This window comes from Ammospiza nelsoni, chromosome 10 (genome assembly GCF_027579445.1).
Source record: "Ammospiza nelsoni isolate bAmmNel1 chromosome 10, bAmmNel1.pri, whole genome shotgun sequence".
Classification (NCBI taxonomy): domain Eukaryota; kingdom Metazoa; phylum Chordata; class Aves; order Passeriformes; family Passerellidae; genus Ammospiza; species Ammospiza nelsoni.
The window spans coordinates 24483094-24505904 of NC_080642.1; the positions used below are offsets into that span (position 1 = coordinate 24483094).

Consider the following 22811-nt stretch of genomic DNA (forward strand, 5'->3'; position numbering starts at 1 on the left):
TTCCTCTTCATCTTCCAATCAGACTCTCTCAGACACTGCTTTCACCTCCTTCTGGAAGGAGGGGAAGCCAAGTTTCCCATAATACTGTGAGCTCAGCTTTACAAGCTGCGGACAAAAGAGGAAACCAAACACACAGTAAGAACCTGTGGATTGGCTAAACAAGGATTCCTAGAAGTAATTATCACAAAGACAAGGTTGGTTAGCACTCAAGCTACCAAGGTGAGGACTGGTCCTACGTTCCTCTCAGGGGGAGACAGAGGTGTGCTTTTCTACTTCCCAGTGTGAGAGTTTCCTAAGCAAGCCAGGGATTTGCCCGGTTACTCTCAGTAGGCTGTGTTGCTTATTAATTCAGCTTGGGTCAGGTTCTCATGTAGGTGATGTCCAAGTAGATCTGGCCCACCCTTAGGTGACAGTGAAACCTGCAGCACTGTGCTCTGGGTGCTGCTGTCATGCTGCAGGCTCAGCCCAGGGCTGCCCTGCAGTGTCCCCACTGCCAGATGTGCAGCCTTGGTCCCACCACGTGTCTGTCCTGGGGACAAGTCAGATGCAGCTGTGCATCAGGCTGTGCCCACCAGTGAGGATGGTGGGGATGAGGTGGGTGCACTGCTCCCCAGGCTCTCTCCCTGAGCTGTCACTGCTAGTCAGAGCTGATGGCAGGGCATGGACCACATCCCTGTGCCCAGCAGTGCAGCCTGAAGACTGCCAGCTGTGAGATCTTTGATGCTGGTCCATGTCCTTGAGAGTTGTGCCTGTTTAGCCCTAAAGAAAAGCCATGCAATGGCTAACAAGTCATGAGGGACAGAAACATGCACTTGGAGGGCATATTTCTGAATATGCAAGCATATTACTAAAAACCAAACCCAAACCCCAAACCAGCTCAGTTAATACCCACATATCTGGAAAAAGAAATATAAAATATTTTGCTTTTTCCCTTATTAGCCCATTCCACCAGGAGTTCTTGATAAGCATGTGCTGCACCTATCAATACAACCAGCAGATAACAGCGAGGCACTGGCTTGAGGGTGGTAAGCAGGCTGTCCCTGTCACTTGTAATCTTCTCACATCCAGAGGCATCTTAAGGCCTTTCTAAACACGCTGATACTGCCTGAAAATCACTGAAAAAACCCACCCTTTGTTTGTGTTAACAGGATGAGAAAGTGCAAGGCTTCCTGTTATGTGTGTGTGACAGCTACAGATAAGCAGAGACCTCTGGACAGGAAATCCGCCCAACTTCTGCAGTGTGATTTGCCCAAAGCTGAGGAGCTCTTTTTAGATCGAAGCACCAACAGAATGAGACGGGGCTGGCCAGAAAATGGGGGACACGCTGGAGAAGAGCTCTGAGGAGCCCGAGATCTCTTTGAACAATGAGTGCTCCCCGAAAATGGGGGAGCTGGTGGAAGTGTCGAGCGGTGAGAAGGTGAAGTTTGACGACACAGGTCTCTCTCTGGTGCTCCAGAATGGCCTGGAGAACCTTCGCCTTGAAAATTCCCTCACAGACGTCATCCTGTGCGTGGACAGCCGGGAGTTCTCCTGCCACCGAGTGGTCCTTGCTGCAGCAAGCAATTATTTCAGGTAAGGCTTGTAACCAACAAACCCAATACACTTATTGTGCTTCTTAGACTTGAGCTGTAGGTCTCCAAGGAGCGCAAACTGGGCGTTAAAGTGTGAAAATTCACAGTGAGCCTCTAATTCCTTACGTCTTCCAGCTTTTTTAAAGTTGGAGATTTAAATAAGGCAGGTGCCAAGCTGTAGATTTGCTGGAGTTCTGATACGAGCACTCAAAAAGTCTGCTGGAGGCACGCAAAGGAAGACAGAACACTGGCAGACAAGTGCATGAGAAAAGGGTGCTGTAACCAAGTATCTTTAGCCACTTGTCTTGTCCCTTTGGGCAAAGAGGAATTCAGATAGCAGGGTATTTTTATTGAAACAGGAGTGGGTTTCTGGAACTTGCTAATTTTTCCTGTTACCATTCCAGGGTAAAAATATATATTCATTAAATTTTTGAGGAGAAAAGAGAAGGAATTTTCCATCTGTAAATCAGTTGTAATGTGAAATATCTCCTTGAAAGCAATTTTGCCACTTTACTGTCTCCTTTTGGTCTGCTTGAATTTTTCATTCTTTCAATACAATAGATATTCTATCTGAGACTACTGGCCAACAAGAATAAATTTTAAACACACAGAGGAACTTGGTATCAGTTTTAGCACAGATTTTCCATTATCATTTAGACAATATCATTTAGATCATCACATTTGCATGGCTGGGATTTTTTTCTTTCTTTTTTTTACCACTAAAGTGGTCAGATGACTGAACAGATACAGAGGAAACACGAGAAAAAAGGACCTGTGACCACTTGTGACATGAGCAGAAAGCTAATTTTAATGGAGTCTGGTAAGCTTTGCTGGTAGTGCCAGAACAGTTCTGCTTTTCTAACCTAGAATAGAGATTGTGTCTGTGAATATTTGGAGACAGGTATTATTTCTACAGAGAGACTACCTTTATTGCATCTGAGAAAATATACAGCTAAAAGCAGAGATGCCCAAATATTTCTTACCAGCATTGTGTGCACAATGGATAGCAGATGCACAAATTAAAATCAAAATTATCATAATGATACTTTGACAAAAAAACCCATTTTCACTATAAGTAAAGGTGCTGCAATCAGAAGGACTTCCCAGTTAAAACGAGGTAAGATAGTTTTATGAGAGCAGCTGTTGGCCAGCTTTCCACTGAGCTTTTCCTGAGCTACAGCCTGGCCCTTGGAAGGAGGGGGGACACTTGGCTGGAGGTCATCCCACCCCAAGGCAGCTGCACATGTGTGCAGGGTCTGCCCCTCTGGGTGCTTCTGTTTGGCTTGGCTTCCCACAGAGCTGAGATTTATTGCATCTCACTGTCTGCCAGTGCCTCTTGTCATGACTCTTTGGGTTAGTTTCAATCACATTTGGAACAGGATGGAAATCTCAAACGTGAAGTTCCCATGAGTTTGATGGAAGTCTGCAGCTGGGAGAGGAGAGATGCTGGGCTGGCACCCTCAGTGCAGGGTAACAGGCAGCACACAGTGCCCAGAACAACCACACTGCCCTGGGCACAGCCAGCACACAGCTGAGCTCCCAGGAGGGACCCTGAAGTGTGTGAGAGGAATAAGGAGGGAGAATGGAGGGCTCAGGAAGGGGAAGCTGAGGTTACTGTGAGGAGGGAAAGAAGGACGCAAGTCTGCAGGGAACTGAGCTTCGCTGGTTCTGCTGCTCACCAGGAGCCTTCATTCATCTTGCCATAACTCTCTGGGAGCTGCATGGCCCCAGAGAAAGAAGGAATTCTTAAATCCCACTGCTCCTGTGAGCACTTTCCATGCTAGGACAGCACCTCCAACAGCCATGCACAGGAGCAAAGCAAAGGGACCCAGTGACTCATGGGCTTCACTCCCCTGCATGTTACACAACCCCTTCCTGAGGCTGGTGCCACAGTGTGGGCAACCCACAGCAGCTGACTGGAGCACTTAAACAGAGCTAACCCCTTCTAGGCCTTCTTCAGCACTGCTGCAGAGCAGATAGGCTGATTCTTGTGATGTCCTGCACCCACAGACATAAAAACATTAACTCTCCATTTGCCTCTGTGATGACAGCAAAGCAGAGAAGAGAAACACCAGCTAAGGTGGAACAGTAGCTCTTTAATCCTGCACTGCCCAAGAGTAGTGGGAGAATGGGGCTGGGAGAGGTTGAAGCCATTTTCCAGAGCATCCTCGAGCTCCAGCATGGTTGTTTGAAGTCAGGTTCATAATTCCAAACACAAGCATTCCAGTGTGGTAGAGTGCTTAAAAAGTGCTTAATGAAACTGAAACCCATCATTTATTTTACTAAATTAGAAAAAACTTAGATTTTTTTCTAAAATGACCCATTTTTGGGTATCTAAATTTGGTACTGGGCACTCAATTCAGATGTGCATTTCTTAGAATACCCGTTGGTTTAAAGGTGCAGCTTAGAATTACACAGGGACCAGAACCAGGGAAACATACAATGGAATTAGTAACCACATCTGAAGGATTTGGAGCCTCCTGAGGGTAAGTTCAGAAAGATTCAGAGGCAGCATTTTAACCCGCAAGAGAGAAGCTCAGCCTGATCAGCCTGGGTGGTGTCAGGTGTTCCCCCTGCCAGCACACAGGGTGGGAATGACAACGTCTCCACTTGAGCAGAAGGAAGGGCACAGCAGTCAGCTCTCCTGTGCAGCACTGCCCAGTTCAGCCCTGCCACGATCTAGAGCACAGAACTGGTGGGAGAGCACCGTGCTTTAGAGGTGTGATTTCTGCAGCTCACGTTACATCAGTCCACACCCTACGAAATTGGGAGTGGATGGCAGCTCTAAGCCAATTACAAAGATCAGGAGACAGATAGGCCAAAGCACTTTGACCAGAGCCCTGTGCACAGCCACCAGAATGCTGAGGTGGTTTCTGAGCAGCCTTGCACAAGTGTCACCCTGGGTATCTCTGACTGACCCCAGCAAACACTCTGGTCTGTGGGACAGAAGTGAGACTCTCACCTGCCCGACAGGGATGGGTCAAGACAAGTCTGGAGTCACCAGCTTAAGAGATGAAAGGAAGAAGAGCAGACACCACCTGCGCCCTCCATGGGCCTGGTTCTCGTTCAGATGAAACATCCGGCACCCGTCAATCCCGCACGACCGAAAGAGCTCCGCTGTGCCAGCCTCCCCTCCGTGCTGAAACCCATTCCCAGGGAGAAGTGGGAACTCAGGGCTGCTGCTTTCAGATGGCCCCTGCCCACACATCCCTTGATAGTGCCAGAGGGAGAGAAGCTAAATGGATCCCAGTCTTGTGGTCACCGAAGTCAAGGAGCCCTTGTCTAAGTGCCTTAGAAATATTCTGATTTCAGTAGTGGCAGAAGCAAAAATCTCTAATGAGCTGAGATGAGTGAAAGGAAAAATGAGAATTTTGGCTGAACAACTTTTCTGACAAGTAACTTCTCTGCCCAATTTTCCTGCTCAAAAGTTAGGCCTCTCTATCCAGAGGCAGTTTTGCACACTGAGGTAACCAAGACCTTGCTATAAAATTTCTGCTGAGGAAAGGAACAGGTAGTTCTTAGAGCAAGTAGCAGCTGGTATCTTCCATCCATTTGCCATTCATTGTGCCTAAATGCTTTGCAATAAAATCTGTTTATGTCTTGGTTCCAGTAAGATATGTCAATCAGACAGCTTAATTCAGGCACTTCTTTTACAAGAAAAGCATGGCCCAAGACTTGGGACCTCTAGCCATTTCCCAGGTTGCATTGTCCTGTCAACATTGTGTATGACTAATAAAGAAGGGCTTGGAATGCAGGGTAAAGAGTGCTTCTAATTACACTTTAGATCTGCACATGTTTTTCACCAATGCAGTTACAAGTGGACTCATGTAATTCTGATCTGTTGAGACAGATTCCAAATGATGTGACATCTCGTTCTCTGAATGCAGCAAACAAGAAGGGGCTGATTGAAATCCTAAGTAAAAGCAAAAAGCATTGGAAGAAATACTTAAATCTATGAATTGAATATGCAGAGGAAGATGTGTTTGTCTTGCAGCTGTCACAATGTAAAATGGTTTAAAATAGAGAATTTCTGATTTATACCCCACATGAAATATTTGCCTAGTGACAAGGTATGTCTGGTGGTCACCTTTCAGCTGCAGTATTATCCACCAAAGAAGAGTTGCTATCTACATCTATGAAATCACTGCACTTCGTGCCTAACAGTAGCTCCAGTTCATGCAAATTCAATTGCTTCTCTAGCCAAGAGGTACAAACTCTAGAATCCCAAAATTTAGCAGAAGAAAAGTTGGACTCTAAATGAGAAGAAAATCCATTATCCATTCTCCCCTGGCCCCCCACTGGTATTAAAGCCTTTTGCTGCCATGGAGCCCCAGGTTTGCTGTAGGGGACAGCACAGAGGAATCCATCATGTGTCTAGGCCTTATCAAACTCATGAGTACAGAGGTAGAAGAGCAACAAAGACATTTTCTTGTTTCTTTTTAACAGCAGTAATTGCATAAAATATGAAGCAATCAGAGTATTCTGTGTTGAAATCTAAATAGCCCAATGTTTTCAGAATGCCTCATCCTAACAGGAATGCAGTAAAAGATAAATGCCTTTCTTTCCAGGGCCATGTTCTGCAATGACTTAAGAGAGAAATATGAGGAGAAGATCATACTAAAAGGAGTTGATGCAGAAACCATGAATATACTCCTGGACTACACTTACACCAGCAAGATGCTCATCACAAAGCAAAATGTACAGAAGGTCTTGGAAGCTGCCAGCCTCTTTCAGGTACAGAGAACTCAGCTGCACTGACCCAGTCTCTCTGTTCTGGCAACACCACATCTTACCCTGGTTAGCACACTGCAAACTTCTCTGATTTCATGGGTTCTGGAAGTATTTTGCTTCATATTTACTTACATTACGGTAAAAAATAGCAGTGGCAGCCACGTACAGGAATTTTGCTGTGCTGAGTGCCATGCAAACAGGAAAACAGCCTGGCTGTGCCTCCAAGAGCTGCTCCCATGTGCTGCCTGCCTGGCAGTGCCTTTGAAATATTCCCTTTGAAAATATAAAAGTGTCAGGTCAGTCAGAAGGGTTAGGGGCAGCAGCTGGCATGGCTGGCCAGAGCAGGAAGTTGCTTTGCCTCTCTGTCTCCCCTGCCTTGAGATGGAGACTTGCCAGCCAAATTTAGCATCCTCCTTTGTAGAACTCGTGATGTAAAGGGTTTTAGTCATGGCCTGGGACCTGTGGGAGGCCAGAGCTGGGCAGTGTTACTCAGCCTTTGGTCCACGAGGTATTCACGTGTCCTGTAAATCACCTGTGAGGTCTACCAAATTGCAGTGTTTGCTACCATGCTGCAAATTGCTAACAAATTGTAAGCAACACAACCTGCCAAGTGCCAATGTGTGTGTGTGTCCATTCCTCTCATTTGGGAAGGCAAGGAACACCCAACTCTGTGATCATCGTGGTTCATGAGGGAATTCAGATTCTTGAATCTTACATGGAAATTTTGCTCTGCAGTTCTGGAACTCTGCTTTCTGGAATACAAGTCCTGTGAGGAACTTCTTAGGGAGCTGGGGGTGCTCGGTTAGGAGAAAAGGAGGACGCTATTAAAACAGGACCTTATTAAAAAGGAGGACCCAAACAGGGTACCCTCAGGGGGTACCCTATTGCTCTCTTTAACTCCCTGACAGGAGGCTGTAGCCAGGTGGGGATCAGGCTCTTTTCCCAGCTAAATTATTGCAGTAGTGATATTCCAATGAAAATTATCTCCTTTTCTCTAGAAACTGTTTTTGAAAAAGTTTTATGTAATTATGCCTTTCTTTATTCCCTTCTAGTAAGTTTCGACCAAATGCAGTCAAAACTGACAGTAGGAAGAGGTGGAGGGCTGTTTGGAGAGCAGGCATCCCTGCCACGGTGGGATAAGCAGGTGAAGGGTTTGGAACAGCTGAACAGCTAAGCCTCACCCTCAAGCGAACCAGACAAATTTTTTCCACCTAAAGCACAGTTGCAACATGAGTTCAATAGTCACCTCCTCTGTCTGGGCTGGTGGCTGCCCAGCCACTGCACTTGCAAGGTTGGTGCCCACCCTGGATCCTGCCCAGCAGCCTCTGCCACCCACACTGCCCGCAGAGCTGCTCATCCTTTCACCCTGGGAAGGGTCAGGATCCCAGCTGCTTCCCAGGCCATGGCAGGGAGCCCTGCTTCCCTCACCAGAACTCAGCAACCACCTCCAGACCTGCCTACACTGCTCCTGCCCCCCAGGGACCTCTGTATTACCCATTCCCTGAGCAGGGTTTGGGTGAGGGACCACATCATCTGTGCTGGTGGAAGCAGAGAAATGGTGAGAGGGAAGCAGGCTTCTGAGCAGATGGAAAAGAAACTATTGTCACCAAAGGCTGTAATGCCCACTGCCATGGAATTGCCAAGGGTTGTGATGCCCACTGCCATGGAATTGCCAAGGGCTGTGATGCCCACTGCCATGGAAATGCCAGGTACAATGGGAACAGTGGAGGATGCCCCGAGCTGCCCCCTCTGAGCAGAGCAGGGCAGCTCTGCCCTCAGGCCATGGCTGAAGCACCACCAGCCTTGATGGCCTGACTGACCCCAAAGCACCCCTCATCCCTGGTTAATCCACTTTACATTCTAGGAGAAATAGGGCTCCAATATCTGACAGCCATCCTGAGGCCCTGGGCAGGGCAGAGCCAGGGCGCCGGCTGCTACCAAAGGCCTTCGGGGCAGCTCCGGTGGGAGAGGGGCCGGCGGGCTCAGATCGCCTCCATTCCGTAGGAGCAGCCCTGCAGGGCGCTGTGCCCCTCAGCCGGCTCTGGCCGGGTCAGATCGCCTCCATTCCGTAGGAGCAGCCCTGCAGGGCGCTGTGCCCCTCAGCCGGCTCTGGCCGGGGCTCAGATCGCCTCCATTCCCCAGGAGCAGCCCGGCAGGGCGCTGTGCCCCTCAGCTGGCTCTGGCAGGCTCAGATCGCCTCCATTCCCCGAGGAACACCCCTGAGGAGGGCTGTGCCCCTCGGCTGGCTCTGGCAGGCTCAGATCGCCTCCATTCCCCCAGGGAGAAGCCCTGCAGGGCGCTGTGCCCCTCTGCTCTGGCCAGGGTCCCTCGGGGCGCAGGTGTCACCGCTGAGCCGGGACAGGACTGCCCCTGCAGCCACAGCCGAGGGTCACCAGCTGCAGGGTGCAGGATCCGGCCCCACAGTGTGCTGCATTCAGAGAGGGATTGTGAATGAGAGACCTTTCAGTCCTCAATCTCTTCCCTTTCTGGGGGCTCTAGCTGGAGGCAGGGCTGCTGGCACTGCTTACACTCCACCATTGAATCGAAAACAAGCCAAGACTCATATGGGGAGAGCAAATTTTGCTAGTCAGAGTGAAAGCCAACTGGAGGCCAAGTAAGCGTATGGGATGTCTCTAGCAAGTGAGAACCCGGATTCAAATGGGTATTAGGAGAAGGACTAACTTATTGAAGAAACTGTTCTCAGGGAACAGGGCTTTTAAAGTGCCTGGATTGGCATTAGGAGGGGTGCCCACAGTGGACAAACAGAAAATTCAGAGCTCTGCAAGAATAATCAGAGCAGATGGAGCAGAAGCTCAGGGTTGTCTTCCTTCTGATGCTCTCTTGAGTCAGCCACCTGCTCTCCTGGGACTGACTGACATATGCCAGCAAGTTTTGGGGGAGTTTTGGGGGGAATTTAGTGTCTAAATGAAGGCAGTGGTGGGGAGTCAGTGCAGCACAGAGATGAGGAGCAGAACCAGGGAAAGTCCTGCCTTGATTCGCTCCCAAGCAGCGCAGGCTCTCCGGTGGAGCCCTCAGCAGGGCTGTTTCTCACACCCACACCTCGCAGTTCTGCATTTGCCTGGCCACAAACAGCCCCGCAGTGAGGGAGTGGGGCCTGCTGGCCGTGAGAGCACCGTGCACCTCCCTTCACCTCCTCAGCACCGCTCTGAACGAGCCATGTATAAATAATTAGAGAACTCTACCGAGGTTTGCTGCAGGCTGTGAGAACGTTGTTTCGGGGTCTATTCCCAGACTCACAGATGACTCGATGAATGACCTTGGCAAATGCTAGGTGTGGGGTTTTATGTGTCTCATTACTGACAACTTTGAATGCTTATGCTTAATAAGCTTAATAAGGCTGATGCTTAACCTGCCTCAGGTCTGAAGCCTACCTGGTGGCAAAGTCCCTTCAGATCCTCAAGGAAATGTCCTGGTGAGTTCAAAGTGCTTGCCTCGTGCTAGCCCTGAGAGCAAGCAAGGGGAATGTGGCAGGTGCCGTGGTGCCACTGAGCTGTGCCACCATGCCACCATGGGCCACAGATAGATTTTTATCACAATTAATGTCAGTGGTGGCCACACATTCTGAGACCTCGCATAGCCTCGTTCATCAGTCAGTTGCATTTCTCTAAACTTTTGACCACATCTAAATGTAAAACAGGAACCAGGCAGTCTGTACACAGTGTCTGCGATCGCTCAGCTCTGATAAACAGTCTAAATATGTCAACACGACACCGTCGAGTCTGGAAGATTCTACCCTAATTACTGAAACAAATCTACATACTACAGTGTTTAAAAATGTTTCGCTTCCTCTTTGCCCCTCAATTACTATTGCACAACCTTCCCCAGTGAGAAAACATGAGTTAAAATGGTTTACTTGCTGACACTGGACGGAAAAACAACACAAAAAGCACAGATGGAAATGCACAGCATTAGCTCTGACCCATCAACCAACCAGTCTCAAACCAACTCTAGCTAATGAAAAGTATTACTACAAATTAAGATTGTACTTTCCAATATATTTGTAACTTTTTTATTAACACCTATAAATTCACCACCTCCTACTTCAGAAGTATCTTTCAGAAAGAAATACATGATTTAAGTATTCTGCACAATGCCACAAATTTTGTGTGAGGGGAGACACTGAATGATTGCAGAAAGCTGTAAAGTTTGGTTCTTTTTTTTTGTTAATTTAAATCAACATGAATAAAATATAAACCCTTTCCAATATTTTCCTGGAATTCAAAATTGACAGCTTTGATTTCTTTGCACAGCATGATTGCATTGTTCAGTGGCAGTATTTGTACCTGAAATTACAGAGGTGATGGGAAATCCATTAGGATGAAGCACTGTAACTGATCAGTTCTACCCAAAACTGGTTCTTAATTCCTGAATAATCATCAGCAATCCAGCTCAGATCACAGTTTTTAGGAATACCCTGTAGGCACCTGTGGCCTAGAATATGTGCATTTGGGACCTTGGGTGGGGTTATTTTGCCAAGTAAATTTATGACAGTGTTGTGATGCCTTATTGAATGCAAACATAGACAGTTCTCTGATTAAGGAGACTCTGTGTGTAAAATGCATATCAACATTTTTTTCAGCCAGTGGTGATGACAAAGGTCACTAGATCCTCTGAAGGCCTCCCCCACAACAGATTCTTGCCAGAAAGTCCTGTCTGTTAGGAATCTCAAAAGAATTGCTGATGGTCAATCTCTTCCTGCCACTCACCCCAGGCTAGGACTGCTGCCCATTCCTTCTGGGGCAGCGCACTCCAAACCTCCCAGACCTCAGCACTCGTTTCCCACTGCTCTTATAAGATGCATTTGGAGTTTGGATGGCGGGAGCATAAATGCAGACAGTGGAGCCACCTTCATTCTAAACCCAGGCTCTGTTCTGGCTGGTCTGAGCTGGCATGCAAGATGAAGCAGGGGAAGCAAATTGGATGCCTGGGGTCCTTATTTGTGCTTTGTAACTCCATGATTGCCAGTGCTTGGAGATCTCATGGAGGAAAAGGGAATAGTAGGAAACCCTTTTGTGAAACAAAGAAAATTCATGACTGTCACAGGTCTTCTGCATTCTGCAAGAGGGGAAAGGAACAATTGGATGCATAGGGAATAAAAGCAGTGGAAGGGAGAAATTCTTATTTCAGACTGCAGATCTTGGGAGATACCTGTGCTCAGATGATCCAATTTTTGTCTCCCCCAGCTCTTTGCTGTATTGGGCATGGCTGGTTGCTCCATAGCTCCCCTGTGACAGTTTTCATTAACCCTTCTGTGCTTATAGAAGCTTTTTGTGCCCACAGTTCCTGCGCATGGTAGATGCTTGTGCCAATTTTCTCACCGAAGCCCTGCAGCCGGAGAACTGCGTTGGCATCCTGAGGCTGGCCGATGCCCACGCCCTGCACAGCCTCAAGCAGCAGGTACAGAACTACATCATCCAGAACTTCACCCAGGTCCTGAACTACGAGGAGTTCCTGGAGCTGCCAGCAGACATCCTGTGCAGCACGCTGAAGAGCGATGAGCTCTGCGTCACGGAGGAGGCGCAGGTGTTCGAAACCGTGATGAGCTGGGTGCGTTACAAGGAGTCCGAGCGGTTTTCCCTCCTGCCCTGCGTGCTGGAGAACGTCCGGCTGCCCCTCTTGGACCCTTGGTACTTTGTAGAGACTGTTGAAGCTGATCAACTCATTAGACAGTGTCCAGATGTCTTTCCTTTGCTCCAAGAAGCAAGAATGTACCATCTGTCAGGCAATGAGGTGAGTAAAACAGGAAGGTATTAGCCACTCTTTGTAAATGTCTCATGCTTCAGCTCAAAAATTGATTTGAAAGGAGCAGCGCCATGGGGCAGAAAAAGGTAATCACACTGAATTTCCACTAACTGGCGCTACTGAAAAGTCAAAATGGGCCTCAGAATTTATCCTGCTGTCTGAGACAATTCAGAAGATTTTGATGGGTTGTTTGTTTTAAATCAAAGTGCACAGCTTCCTTTTTATGAACACCTGAGCTTGACCCCTCAGACACACTCTTGCTAAATGAAGACCCCAGGTAGCTTCCCTAGTAAAAAGGCAAATGGTGCTAGCCCTGACACCTCACCCTCTCAGTTATTACTTCAAGCCTAAGAAAAGGGGAATAATTTCCCCACCAAACCATGCCACAATCTGTAATGACTCTTTCAAATGTGAATATGTAACATCTTCCCCTGTTACCTATGGGGAAAATGTTTCATAAAGGAAATATTCTCCCTCCTGTGAAGAAGACAGTGTCTTTGCAGAGGAGAGGACTGCCCATCTGCCATTTGCAGAGGTCCCTGCACCCAAAGAGACACATTAATCCTGACACCCAGTCGAGTCCTGTCCTGCCTGCTCAGTGCAGGCTGTGGTGGATCTCAGGTTCTTCCATTGCCTTTGGAAAGCTGGATATCAGTCACATCTCCTTGGCCAAGATATGGGGGAGAGGGGAGAGCAGCCAAGAGGTCAGATTGCACAACAGGAGTGAGGAAACGTGTCCCTCCTCAGTGGAGTCACAGGAAGGCAGGAGGGCGTTGTGGGCCCATCGCTCAGGCGGCTGTGTCACCTGTGTCACCTGTGTCACAGGGCAGGGGGACAGCCCAAGCACTCCTTGTGCTGGTGACTGTGTGAGACCCTGCTCGGCGAGCTGGGGCAGTGCCGGCCAGTCCGAGGGAGCTCCCTGAGCAAGCCCGTCCCACTGAGCAGCGCTGTCAGGTGCATGCGGGCAGATGAAGGAGTGTTGCCCCGGGCTGCACACCATTAATTACACCCATCTTCAAAGGCACAGCCGCAGGAGGCTGCCTGCCAGCTGCCCTCCCCGGGGCTGACGCCTGGCGATGGTGGCAGGCAGGTTCAAACACAGTCCTGGAAGCTGGTAAGTTCCGGGACTCACATTCTGTAAAGATGTGCAATTCATTTTCTGGACATGGTCAAAATGCAAGATTCGTGTCTGTGTAGATAATATCTTCTAATATGGATAAATGAGACCGATTTATAGAAACATGGTAAAAGCAGAAAGAGAGGTAGAACTTTAAGCAAGTTGCCTCCTGACGCACACTTAACCTGTGGGTCTTGTTTGCAAGCATTTCCTCCAAGGAGGACACAAGTTTCCAAGCACCCCTTGCATTCTTTGCTCCTGGTGAACATTACCTGGCAAGTGAACTTCTCCAGTGTCCCTGAAACAAAGACCTGGCCAACAAACTGAGCCAACAAGCAGTAAATTAGAGCTAAGCACATTTCAGAGCCTGGTGCTGGCTTTAAATAAGCCTTCTAATTTTGGCTTGAGGTAAGAGCTTATGCACAAAGAAACAAATAAAAATAACCCCTCCACAGCTGAGAATTGTTATTGTTCTGACACTAACATATCTCTTCAGGACAAACAATGAGAGCACTTATTTTCTGCTAGCACTAACTGCACTCTTGCTCTCTCTGAGCTCCCCAAGGCATACACAGAACTTGGGGCCCCCCTACCCTGCCATCACTCTGTCAACCCAAATAAAACCTGTCCTTTTCAGCACCTGATGTGCACCCAGCCTTGTCACTACTGCTCACCTGCATAGCTCTTGGTGCCAACCTGGTAATTCCTAAAAGGAAAGGATCCTAGTAGGTAGGCAAAAGCATGTAAGTTCAGAGTTGGAAAAATCCTGCTGAAAGAAGGACACAGCAACCTCTACTGAATGCTTCTAGGATGCTTTTCAGGCTTTCAGCTTAGAAAGCATTGGCTGATTGGTTCAGTTGATGTAAGCCTGCTGTGATTTGAAAAACAGGTAATCAAAGAAAAGGTCACTGGGCCTTTCTGTAATTGTAGGTATAAGTGCCCTGTGTACTCACTCTGTCTCACTTGCATTTAGATCATTACAGAAAGGACCAAGCCCAGGATGCACGAGTTCCAGTCTGAGGTGTTTATGATCATAGGGGGCTGTACAAAAGATGAGAAGTTTGTAGCAGAAGTGACTTGCCTGGATCCTTTGAGGAGAAGCCGTCTGGAAGTAGCAAAATTACCAATCACAGAGCAGGAGCCAGAGAATGAGAATAAAAAATGGGTGGAGTTTGCATGCATAACTCTGAAAAATGAAGTCTACATATCAGGTAAGGAACAAGACATTGACTGGGAGTGCAAGAGGGGAGCAAAGTGTTCTCATGATTATTTTCAGCTTTTATCAAGACCATGCTTGAGGCAGTTTTAGAAAAATTAAGCACTGCAGGTATTTTAATGTTTTGGCTTTGGACATGCTCCAGAGAGCACTGGATGTGTAAGGACACTGCCTAGCTCTGATTTGAGCACAGGATTCCTTCTCAAACAACACTGATCTATATGCATAGGTACATGTGGGCAGCACCCTAAACTGTGACAAGGTCACAGGAGGGTTCTTGGGAACAGTTTACCAAACATGAAATGACAAATCACTTCAGCATCTCCTCGTGACGAGTTCATTTGAAGCTCCACATGCATTAGCAAAATCCTGCCAGAATCTGAGTCATTCTGCAAAAGTCAGTCAAGAACCTGCAGGGAACTGTCACTGATGTTTGGCTGCCCCCTGAAAGCTGCCATCACAGAGGACTCTAGACCTGCCCACCCACAGTTATTAACTTGGCAGTATAAACTGTCAAAGCCAGATGAAATCCCATGTTCCAGACACCCAGAGTGGGTCTGGACAACTCATGTGCTGGTCACCGTCCCAAGAGCTTCAGGAGATGTATTTAACTTCCCACACAAATACAATTGAGCTCCACACAGGGGTCTGATCCCAGAGCTACAGAGATTTTACTCTGACAATCAAAATGTTAAAATCAAGCTTGTTAGCCAGTTTGACATCTGCTTTTGATGGCCTGTCAAAAACCAAATTGGATGATCTTGTTCTGCTTCCAGAGGAAAAGTGACAGCAAGCTTTTCATCACTGTGGCATTACAGGCCATGATACAGAGCAGGGCATTCATAGGTAGAATACTTCCTTTCTGCAAAACTGCCCACCAGATTCTATACTCCATCAAAACAGAAGAGTAGAAAGGAGGAGAGTAGGCCAAAGTGTGAATGCTTTTCTTAAGTGTGAATAGTGGTCCACTGCCTTTATTCAAATATCTTCCATTGCATTCTTTCTTTTGGGAATCCACATTTTTTTGATACTTCATTCCAATTTAACATTTATTAAAGCTTTATCCTGAGATAAGAAATAGATTATTGTTTCCATAACTGCAAATAAAGAAGGTTTTCCTTTCAGTCCACCATAGAGAGTTTCTGGCATTAGCACCCCTGTTAAAAGGTAGCTGTACAGAAGAACCTAAGTCAAACATTCCAGCTAGGGAATATTCCCCTCACCTTCACACCCTTGAGTTGAGAGGTCTTTTTTCCATTTGTCTTCAATTTGTAGCTCTTTCCTCCTTCTCAAGGCTTACTGCATTCTTTTATTCCTGACATCTTTTCCAATGTCTCTTCTCCACTTTTATTTTATGTTCTATCCAGGCTACCTCCAGGCCAGGCTAACACATTCCCTGCTGTGGTGAGTCTAAGCTGGCTTTCTCTTTCCTTCCATTCTCACACCTTCTCTTCTTGCTTCTCTGCTTACTTTTATATCTCTGAGTCCCTCTCTCCATTCCCTTATTGCCTTTCACCTTTTTGCCCTTTGCACACAAATAAAAGGCTGAGTTCACCAAAGCCATTAGCATGTTTTTCTCAGCTAAACCAATTATTAGTGTCTCAATCCTGATTAAACAGCTGCTTCCTCCTGCATGTCCTTCTACTTTTGTTTTCTTTCTTTAGCTCCTCTAATTTGCTTCTACTCTAACTTGACTTTCATTTTTCCTAACTTCATCTCCCCTTCCATGTGCTCATTTCCCTCCATATCTTGATACAGTCTGGAGTCTTCCTGCTCCTTTAGCATCTCAAAAATAGGAAAGTCCTTTGCACAAGATTATGACTACTGTTAGATCATGATTTCCCCAAAACAGTTTCAGTGCTTTGACTGGATGGCCTGAAACACTACATTTGCAGCATAACTAAAAATGACATGAATTATCATTCACCATTCTGATGCTTTTACTAATTCAGGTACAATTTCTCTTCAAATTAGAAAGAATTGTTGTCCAGAGGTAAAAAAGAAACAAAAGAAACCTCCAAAAATCTCTCCCTGTCCCCTGATATGCAGCAAATTCACCCACTGGTCCAGCTCAAGTTACCACATGAGTTTCAGCCTGTGGAGGAAAGCACAAGCTCAAGTCAAAGGGAAATTTCGAGGGAGAGTAAAGGGAACACCTGCAGTCTCTCAGCCCCATTGTAGCCATGAATGCTGCATTCAGCCCCTTTGGCCGCTTCAGCTATTTGAGTGCAAATAAAATTCACCACATACATGTGAAAAATACTGGGACAAAAGCATTACAAACGACTCTTTCTAGCATGCTAATTATCTCCCATTCAATCTGCTGTTTGGCCCAGAGATAGGCTCCATCAGTTTGCAGTGATCTGTCTGCACTACAGAATACCAATGAAGGCAGACATTTTCTCAATGGAATATGAATTCTCTTTTCAGTATATTCACCAGTGAAGCAAATGTTTAATCAGGTTGCAGATGATGGAATAAGCTACTCAGTCTGTAAATGTGGTTTCAGGCTTAACTAGATCTGTTTGTATTACAGTTACACCAGAAACTGTAGGCAAACAACAGCTCCTGTTTAGAACACTGCTCTCTGCTTTAGCACAAGCAAAGATCCACTTGCAGGTCAGCTCTAGAATGAGTTTGCAGGGTCCAGTTTTGATCTTCAAGCTATAAATATGAAGCTTACCCAAGTCTGTAGAGAAAGAGACCAGAAGGAGAGGCACAAAAATGAGATCCCAGCCATATGGTCCCAGGGTTGAATAGTAAAACTTGCAAGTCCTGCAGGACTATTGTTGGTAGGAGTTCAGTCAGGTCTTTTGCTTTATGATGCAAACCACAGGGCTGGCTGGATCTTCCCTGCACAACCTGGCAGTTTTCCAGTGCATGCCTGTCTTCAAGGGATTTGGCACTACCAGCTGCAGCATCCTCCACTAGCTTACTTAAATCACCTTTGTTTGTTTGTCCCTTTGCAGCAGTTCTGCAAAGCCCTGGTGTTCACAAAAAATCTCCTGCATGTCGCCTTGCTGTGTGGTTGGTCATGCACTCAGTATTGAAATGACAGTGGTTGTGGTCTGGTAAAGTGAGGAACAGTGATTTATCTTCACTGAATATTTGGCTGCAGAAATTGTTCAGTTTCCTTCACTATTAAGTAAACTTATAATTTCTTATAACTTATTTATTAAACTTATAAATTTCTAAATGCAGAAATTTTCTTCTGTTGTAACAGGACCACTTAACAATCAGTAACAAGGATTTACTTTCCATTGTGAGAGAACCCACTTAATTTTAAGCCTACTGGAGTTTTGAAGTAAATACAAGCTGTGCAATCATATTTACACATGTCATGTACATTACAGGTGGCAAAGAAACAAAGCATGATGTCTGGAAATACAATGCCTCCATCAACAAATGGATACAAATTGAGTATCTCAACATTGGGCGCTGGAGACATAAAATGGCAGTGTTGGGTGGCAAAGTCTATGTCATTGGGGGCTTTGATGGCATGCAGAGAATCAACAGCATGGAAGCATATGATCCCTTTCATAACTGCTGGTCAGAGGTAAGAGGCTGCATCACATAACATTTTAATTATTTGGAATGTTTTATTCAGAAAATCTTAGGGCTTGGATTCATCAAAATGATCTTGTATCATTCTTTTAAGTATTTCTGGTCTTTTTCTATAGAAATGCATATCCTTTAGAAGGTAAAAATCCCTGGACTGCCAGCCAGTCATTTCCTGTGGGACATCTAATGCCTAACTTTCCAATTTTTAGTTGGCTTTTAAAGCTAGTAGTCCATAAATCAAGGAGTAAGAATATAGTATGCATGAGCCAGAGCACAGGCTGAAAACTACTGCTCTGACACATTTAACATGTATACAAAATGTGTCTATCAAGCTGTGCCTTATATATAGTATGGGTTATACATTAAAGTGAAAGCACATGTTTGAAGGTAAACAAGATTAAACCCACCCCTTCCCCCCAGTTCTACTCACTGTACTTCAAATAATGAGAGGAGAAAATTAGGCAACTAATTAATCCATGACAGTAATGAGATTAGGCATAATAACAGCAGATACAGCCCATTGTCTCTGGATTATACAAAGCAATGTGGGTGACTCTAACAATCACAGCTGCAAGTAGCAAGATCAGTACAAACAAATTTCTTGTGCTTTTTTGCAATGCATGGAAGCATGTAAAGGAGATTTTTGGCATTTCTGATATTTCCTACCTTTTGAATTATTGATAAAGTAATTTTAATTTCAGCATTTGAACATAGCATATTTTTATTAAGGGTTTTTGCAGTCTTAAGAAAATGTAAAAATGGAAAAGAAACATCTTTTCCATTATCCTTAGAAACATCATCTTCTGAACCCTGCTTAAAAAGGGACACCTGACTTAAAATTCTGCAGGCTCCCTCCCCATGCTAGAAACTTAAACTACATTGATTTCTTGAGGTTCCTGAAGTTTGGAAGGAATGGGGTTAGCCATACAGTCTGTTGGCTCTGCTTCATGAGAGATTTGTTTGTTTCAGTCCAGCTGTTAAAAAGCGAATGCTCCCCACGGGCATCAGTCTGACTGCTCCCCATGGTTGCTAATGATTCTCTTTGGTGCCAGGCTGCTCCCCTGATGGTGAATGTGAGCTCCTTTGCAGCAGCCAGCTACAAGAAGAAGCTGTACGTGATCGGGGGCGGCCCCAACGGGAAGCTGGCCACGGACAAGACGCAGTGCTACGACCCGGCCACCAACGCCTGGAGCCTCAGGGCTGCCATGCCCGTGGAGGCCAAGTGCATCAACGCTGCCAGCTTCAGGGACCACATCTACGTGGTGGGTAAGTGCAGCACCATGGCTCTCCTTGGCTGCACCCAGCAGGGCCTGCTCCTGTGCTTCTGCGAGTTTCACCCACATGGAGTGTCATCACATGGCTCTTCCCGGTGAGATTAGCGAGGGGTGGGGATCCAGGATGTTCACAAACAGCAGGCAAAGGTCACCAAGTCAAAACTCCTATCTTGGAAAGCTGGAGCTAGCCCAGACAGCTTAAAGCCAGCCAGAGATGTGTTCATAGTGGCAAGGGCACGATCTCATGGCTACACCATGTCCTCTCTCCTCTCCAGGGGCATTACACAACCCACCACATACAGGTTTTATGCAGGGATAAAAGTACTAGGAGCAGGTCAGAGGAGCAGAGCCACTGAGACCCAAAGACCCAGAGCCCTTCACTAGATTGCACTTGGGGTTAATTCAGTCAATCACCAGAAATGGAAGAAAAAATGGAAGAACAAGAGTTTGATGGTTGAGTTGAACTCTGGGGGGAGGAGAAAGCCTGCACACATCTCCAGGTGGTACTGGGAAAACCAAAAGAAAAGAAGAACATTTGTTTCCAAAACAGGAGCTCTGAAAAGTTTCCCCTCCCTCTCTCAGCCTTGTTGCAGGTAATTCCAATGTAATCAATATGGTGCTGATAGCTGGCTTAGAGCTGGAGTATTCACCAAATAATTAATGGTGCTCTGGAGGGAGATTTATAATCTGCATGTGTGTGCACATACACACACACACACCCCTTTTGTGTACAAATATATCTCGTGCTTGTCCTCAGCACTGGAGCTGACCTCACCCTGTTTGCACAGGATGACAGAGAAGGCACATGACTTATGGGCTAGCTGACATAACTCCTGATAAAATGGACATGATACTCCAGTCACATTCATTCAGCATCTTTCAGACGGCAACACCCACTAGTAAATCTCTTGTTTATCTATCTGAGAAACAAATCTACTCTAATTGGATAGGAATCAGCCCCATCTGAAGTTTAAAAGATAAAAGAGCATTTGGTAACTGCATCCAAAGCAATCAAATGACCCAGACTGATGAATTACCAGCTGCCAGGTGAATCACCACAACTAACAATGTCTGTTTTCAGTTGCAATTACCTCACCTTTGAATGACTTGATCACCCCTCAGGTGCTGCACTAGTATTGTCAAACTCAGCATCTGTTATAAGTACCACATGTAAATGCTCACTTTGCCAGCAGGGAGGGTGCCAGGCATTGCTGCCCTCATCAATAAGACCAAGGTTCAAGGTTTCCCTATCCAGAAGGACAGTGCCAGACTCTTTTCAGAGGTGGCCAGGGACAGGACAAGGAACAATGACCATAACTACAACATAAGAAGTTCCACCTCAGCCTGAGGAAAGACTTCTTTGTGTTGAGGGTTGCAGAGCACTGGAACAGCTGCCCAGTGAGGCTGTGGAGTCTCCCTCTCTGGAGACATTCCAAACCCACCTGGATGCATTCCAGTGTAACCTGCTCCAGGAGACCCTGCCTTGGCAGAGGGGTTGGACTGGGTAATCTCCAGAGGTCTCTTCCAACCCTAACAATTCTGAGATTCTGTACAGCTAATACAGAAAACCCATTCAGTGCCTGCAATTTTCAGAGTAAGAACCATTTAGCTGCTGGTAATCTCAGGAGGGAATATATTTTCATAGCCTTTCATGAGAATTGAGGTATTGACCATATTTTCAAGAAAAAAGGACACTGCAAGATTGAAAAGGCGCACTAAGAACCTTTACTAAGAATCATTAATAACTTCAGTTTTGGGAAACACAGAGAAACTGAAGGTCACTCTCTGTTTAACAAACCCATAGAAAGATTATTGATTCAGTGTGACGAACTCTAAACAAGGAAGGGTTTTTGAAAGCAGCCAGTTCCAGGAAGAAGGAGGATTAATGGATGGAGGAATGAGTGGGAAAATCCTGTTCCCATTTCTAGCAGTGATGGTTTACCACAGCTGGTCCTCGATGATCTAAGGACTTTTAAACAAAATAGCATTTTCCTGAAGCTGTGTCCTTAGCTGGAGCAGCAGGTATGAGGAAGATCTGTCGTTAGGTGCTCTGTGGTCACACTGAAGGATCACAGCAGTTTGTTCTGGCCCTAAATTCCACAGCCTTATCAACAATAAGTAGCCTTCTGCAGATCAGGCTTTCAAAACAATAAAGTATCCTGTGACCTTGTTTTTTCTTGACTTTGGGGCACAAACCATTCTTACAAATGTCAGGAACAGAGTCTTGTTGAAGTGGATGGTTGAATTAAAATCCCTTCCAGGAATGGCCAGTGCAAACCAATGTCCATTTCCTTCGCAGGTGGGGCAATGAAGGCTCTGTACTCCTACAGCCCCCGGGAGGACACATGGTGCCTGGTGACTCAGTTCAGCCACGAGAGAGCCAGCTGTGGCATCTCTCCCTGCAACAACAAGCTGTTCATCACCGGCGGCCGGGATGAAAAGAACGAAGTCATCGCAACCGTGCTCTGCTGGGACCCTGAAACTCAGAAGCTGACAGAGGAGTGTGTCCTGCCGCGGGGGGTGTCTCACCACGGCAGCGTTACCCTCAGGAAGTCCTACACGCCCATCCGTAAGGTCGTGCCCGGGGCAGTTTCTGTCTGAGCCGCAGGAGCTCTGTCCTGCACGGACTGCAGTGAGCACGGCTTTGAGCTGGGGAGCAATGACGGAACAGCACCGCAGCCCCTCTGGGGTGTCTGTATATATGCTCAGTCCTTGTGTTTGTACATTAGGTCCTTAAGTTATCTTCATTCCTTCCCTCCACAGAAAAACAAAGGGACCAGCTGTAGTTTACTCCTGCCAGCACAATACCTCGAATCAGGCAAAGAAATGTAGGTGGGAAATTTACTTCCCAGCTATATCTACCCTGCAATGTGCTTGAACTGGCTCAGTCTGGTCCCAGAGTTTGGTCACCTATTTATTGTGTTAAGTTGGATTTGCAATACCTACTAGTGAAAAAAGAGAAGTTGCTTTTGGAATTAAATATTTGTAACTTTGGTAGGTCATAACGTTGTGTCTTCCAAAGCTGTGCTTTTTTTCTCCCAGTGTTTGGCACATTAGAGTAAGTTTGAACCAGTTTGTTTGTTTGTTTGTTTGAAGATACTTTGTTGGTTTTCTGCATGACCAAACCAAATCCATCTCAGTTTGCAAACCTTGCTGTCATTTCCAAGAAAGCGACTGCACAGGCTGCAAATGTAAATGAACGCTAATTTTTTCCCACGGAACATTCACTGCGGCTGTTTTCTAAATAAAGCAGGCCAAACCGAAGTTTCCCTTTCCTTTGCTGTGTGCGGGGTGCCTGTTGTGCCTGGAAGGTTTTCCCCTCCATTGCTGTGCCCAGGCGGGCCGCAGAGCGGCTCCATCCCTGTCCCCATCCCCACAGGGTGGCACTGCGCTCCCAGCGTTCTCCGCACGGCTTGTGGCTTCCTGCAGCGCAGCCGGACCGAACGGTGTGCTGGGGAGAAAAACAGCTCCAGGTACTGTTCCCAGCCTGCTGCATGCCACCGTCACATGCTGCACCAGAGGGGGAAAATCTTCAACGGGCAGGAGGGCCCGAGTCTCAAATCCCGGCATCTGGGTCA

The 22811-nt window shown here is 46.5% G+C and overlaps 1 protein-coding gene across 1 annotated transcript; it reads left to right on the plus strand.

The window, feature by feature from the left end:
• Positions 1–1307: 1307 nt before the first annotated feature.
• KLHL6 (kelch like family member 6) lies at positions 1308–22497 on the plus strand. Its single transcript, XM_059479299.1, has 7 exons — positions 1308–1572; positions 6140–6305; positions 11604–12053; positions 14156–14393; positions 17752–17954; positions 19012–19225; positions 21533–22497. Exons 1-7 carry the CDS (start codon positions 1313–1315, stop codon positions 21832–21834), a joined length of 1833 nt encoding a protein of 610 aa, XP_059335282.1. The 5' UTR covers positions 1308–1312; the 3' UTR covers positions 21835–22497.
• Positions 22498–22811: the final 314 nt, after the last annotated feature.

Bases quoted from the DNA above. Each gene is read 5' to 3' on its own strand.
- KLHL6 (XM_059479299.1), top strand. From the start codon at position 1,313: ATGGGGGACACGCTGGAGAAGAGCTCTGAGGAGCCCGAGATCTCTTTG. The intron at 6,306-11,603 runs GTACAGAGAACT...TTGTGCCCACAG, and splicing joins AAGCTGCCAGCCTCTTTCAG to TTCCTGCGCATGGTAGATGC. The intron at 19,226-21,532 runs GTAAGTGCAGCA...TTTCCTTCGCAG, and splicing joins GGACCACATCTACGTGGTGG to GTGGGGCAATGAAGGCTCTG.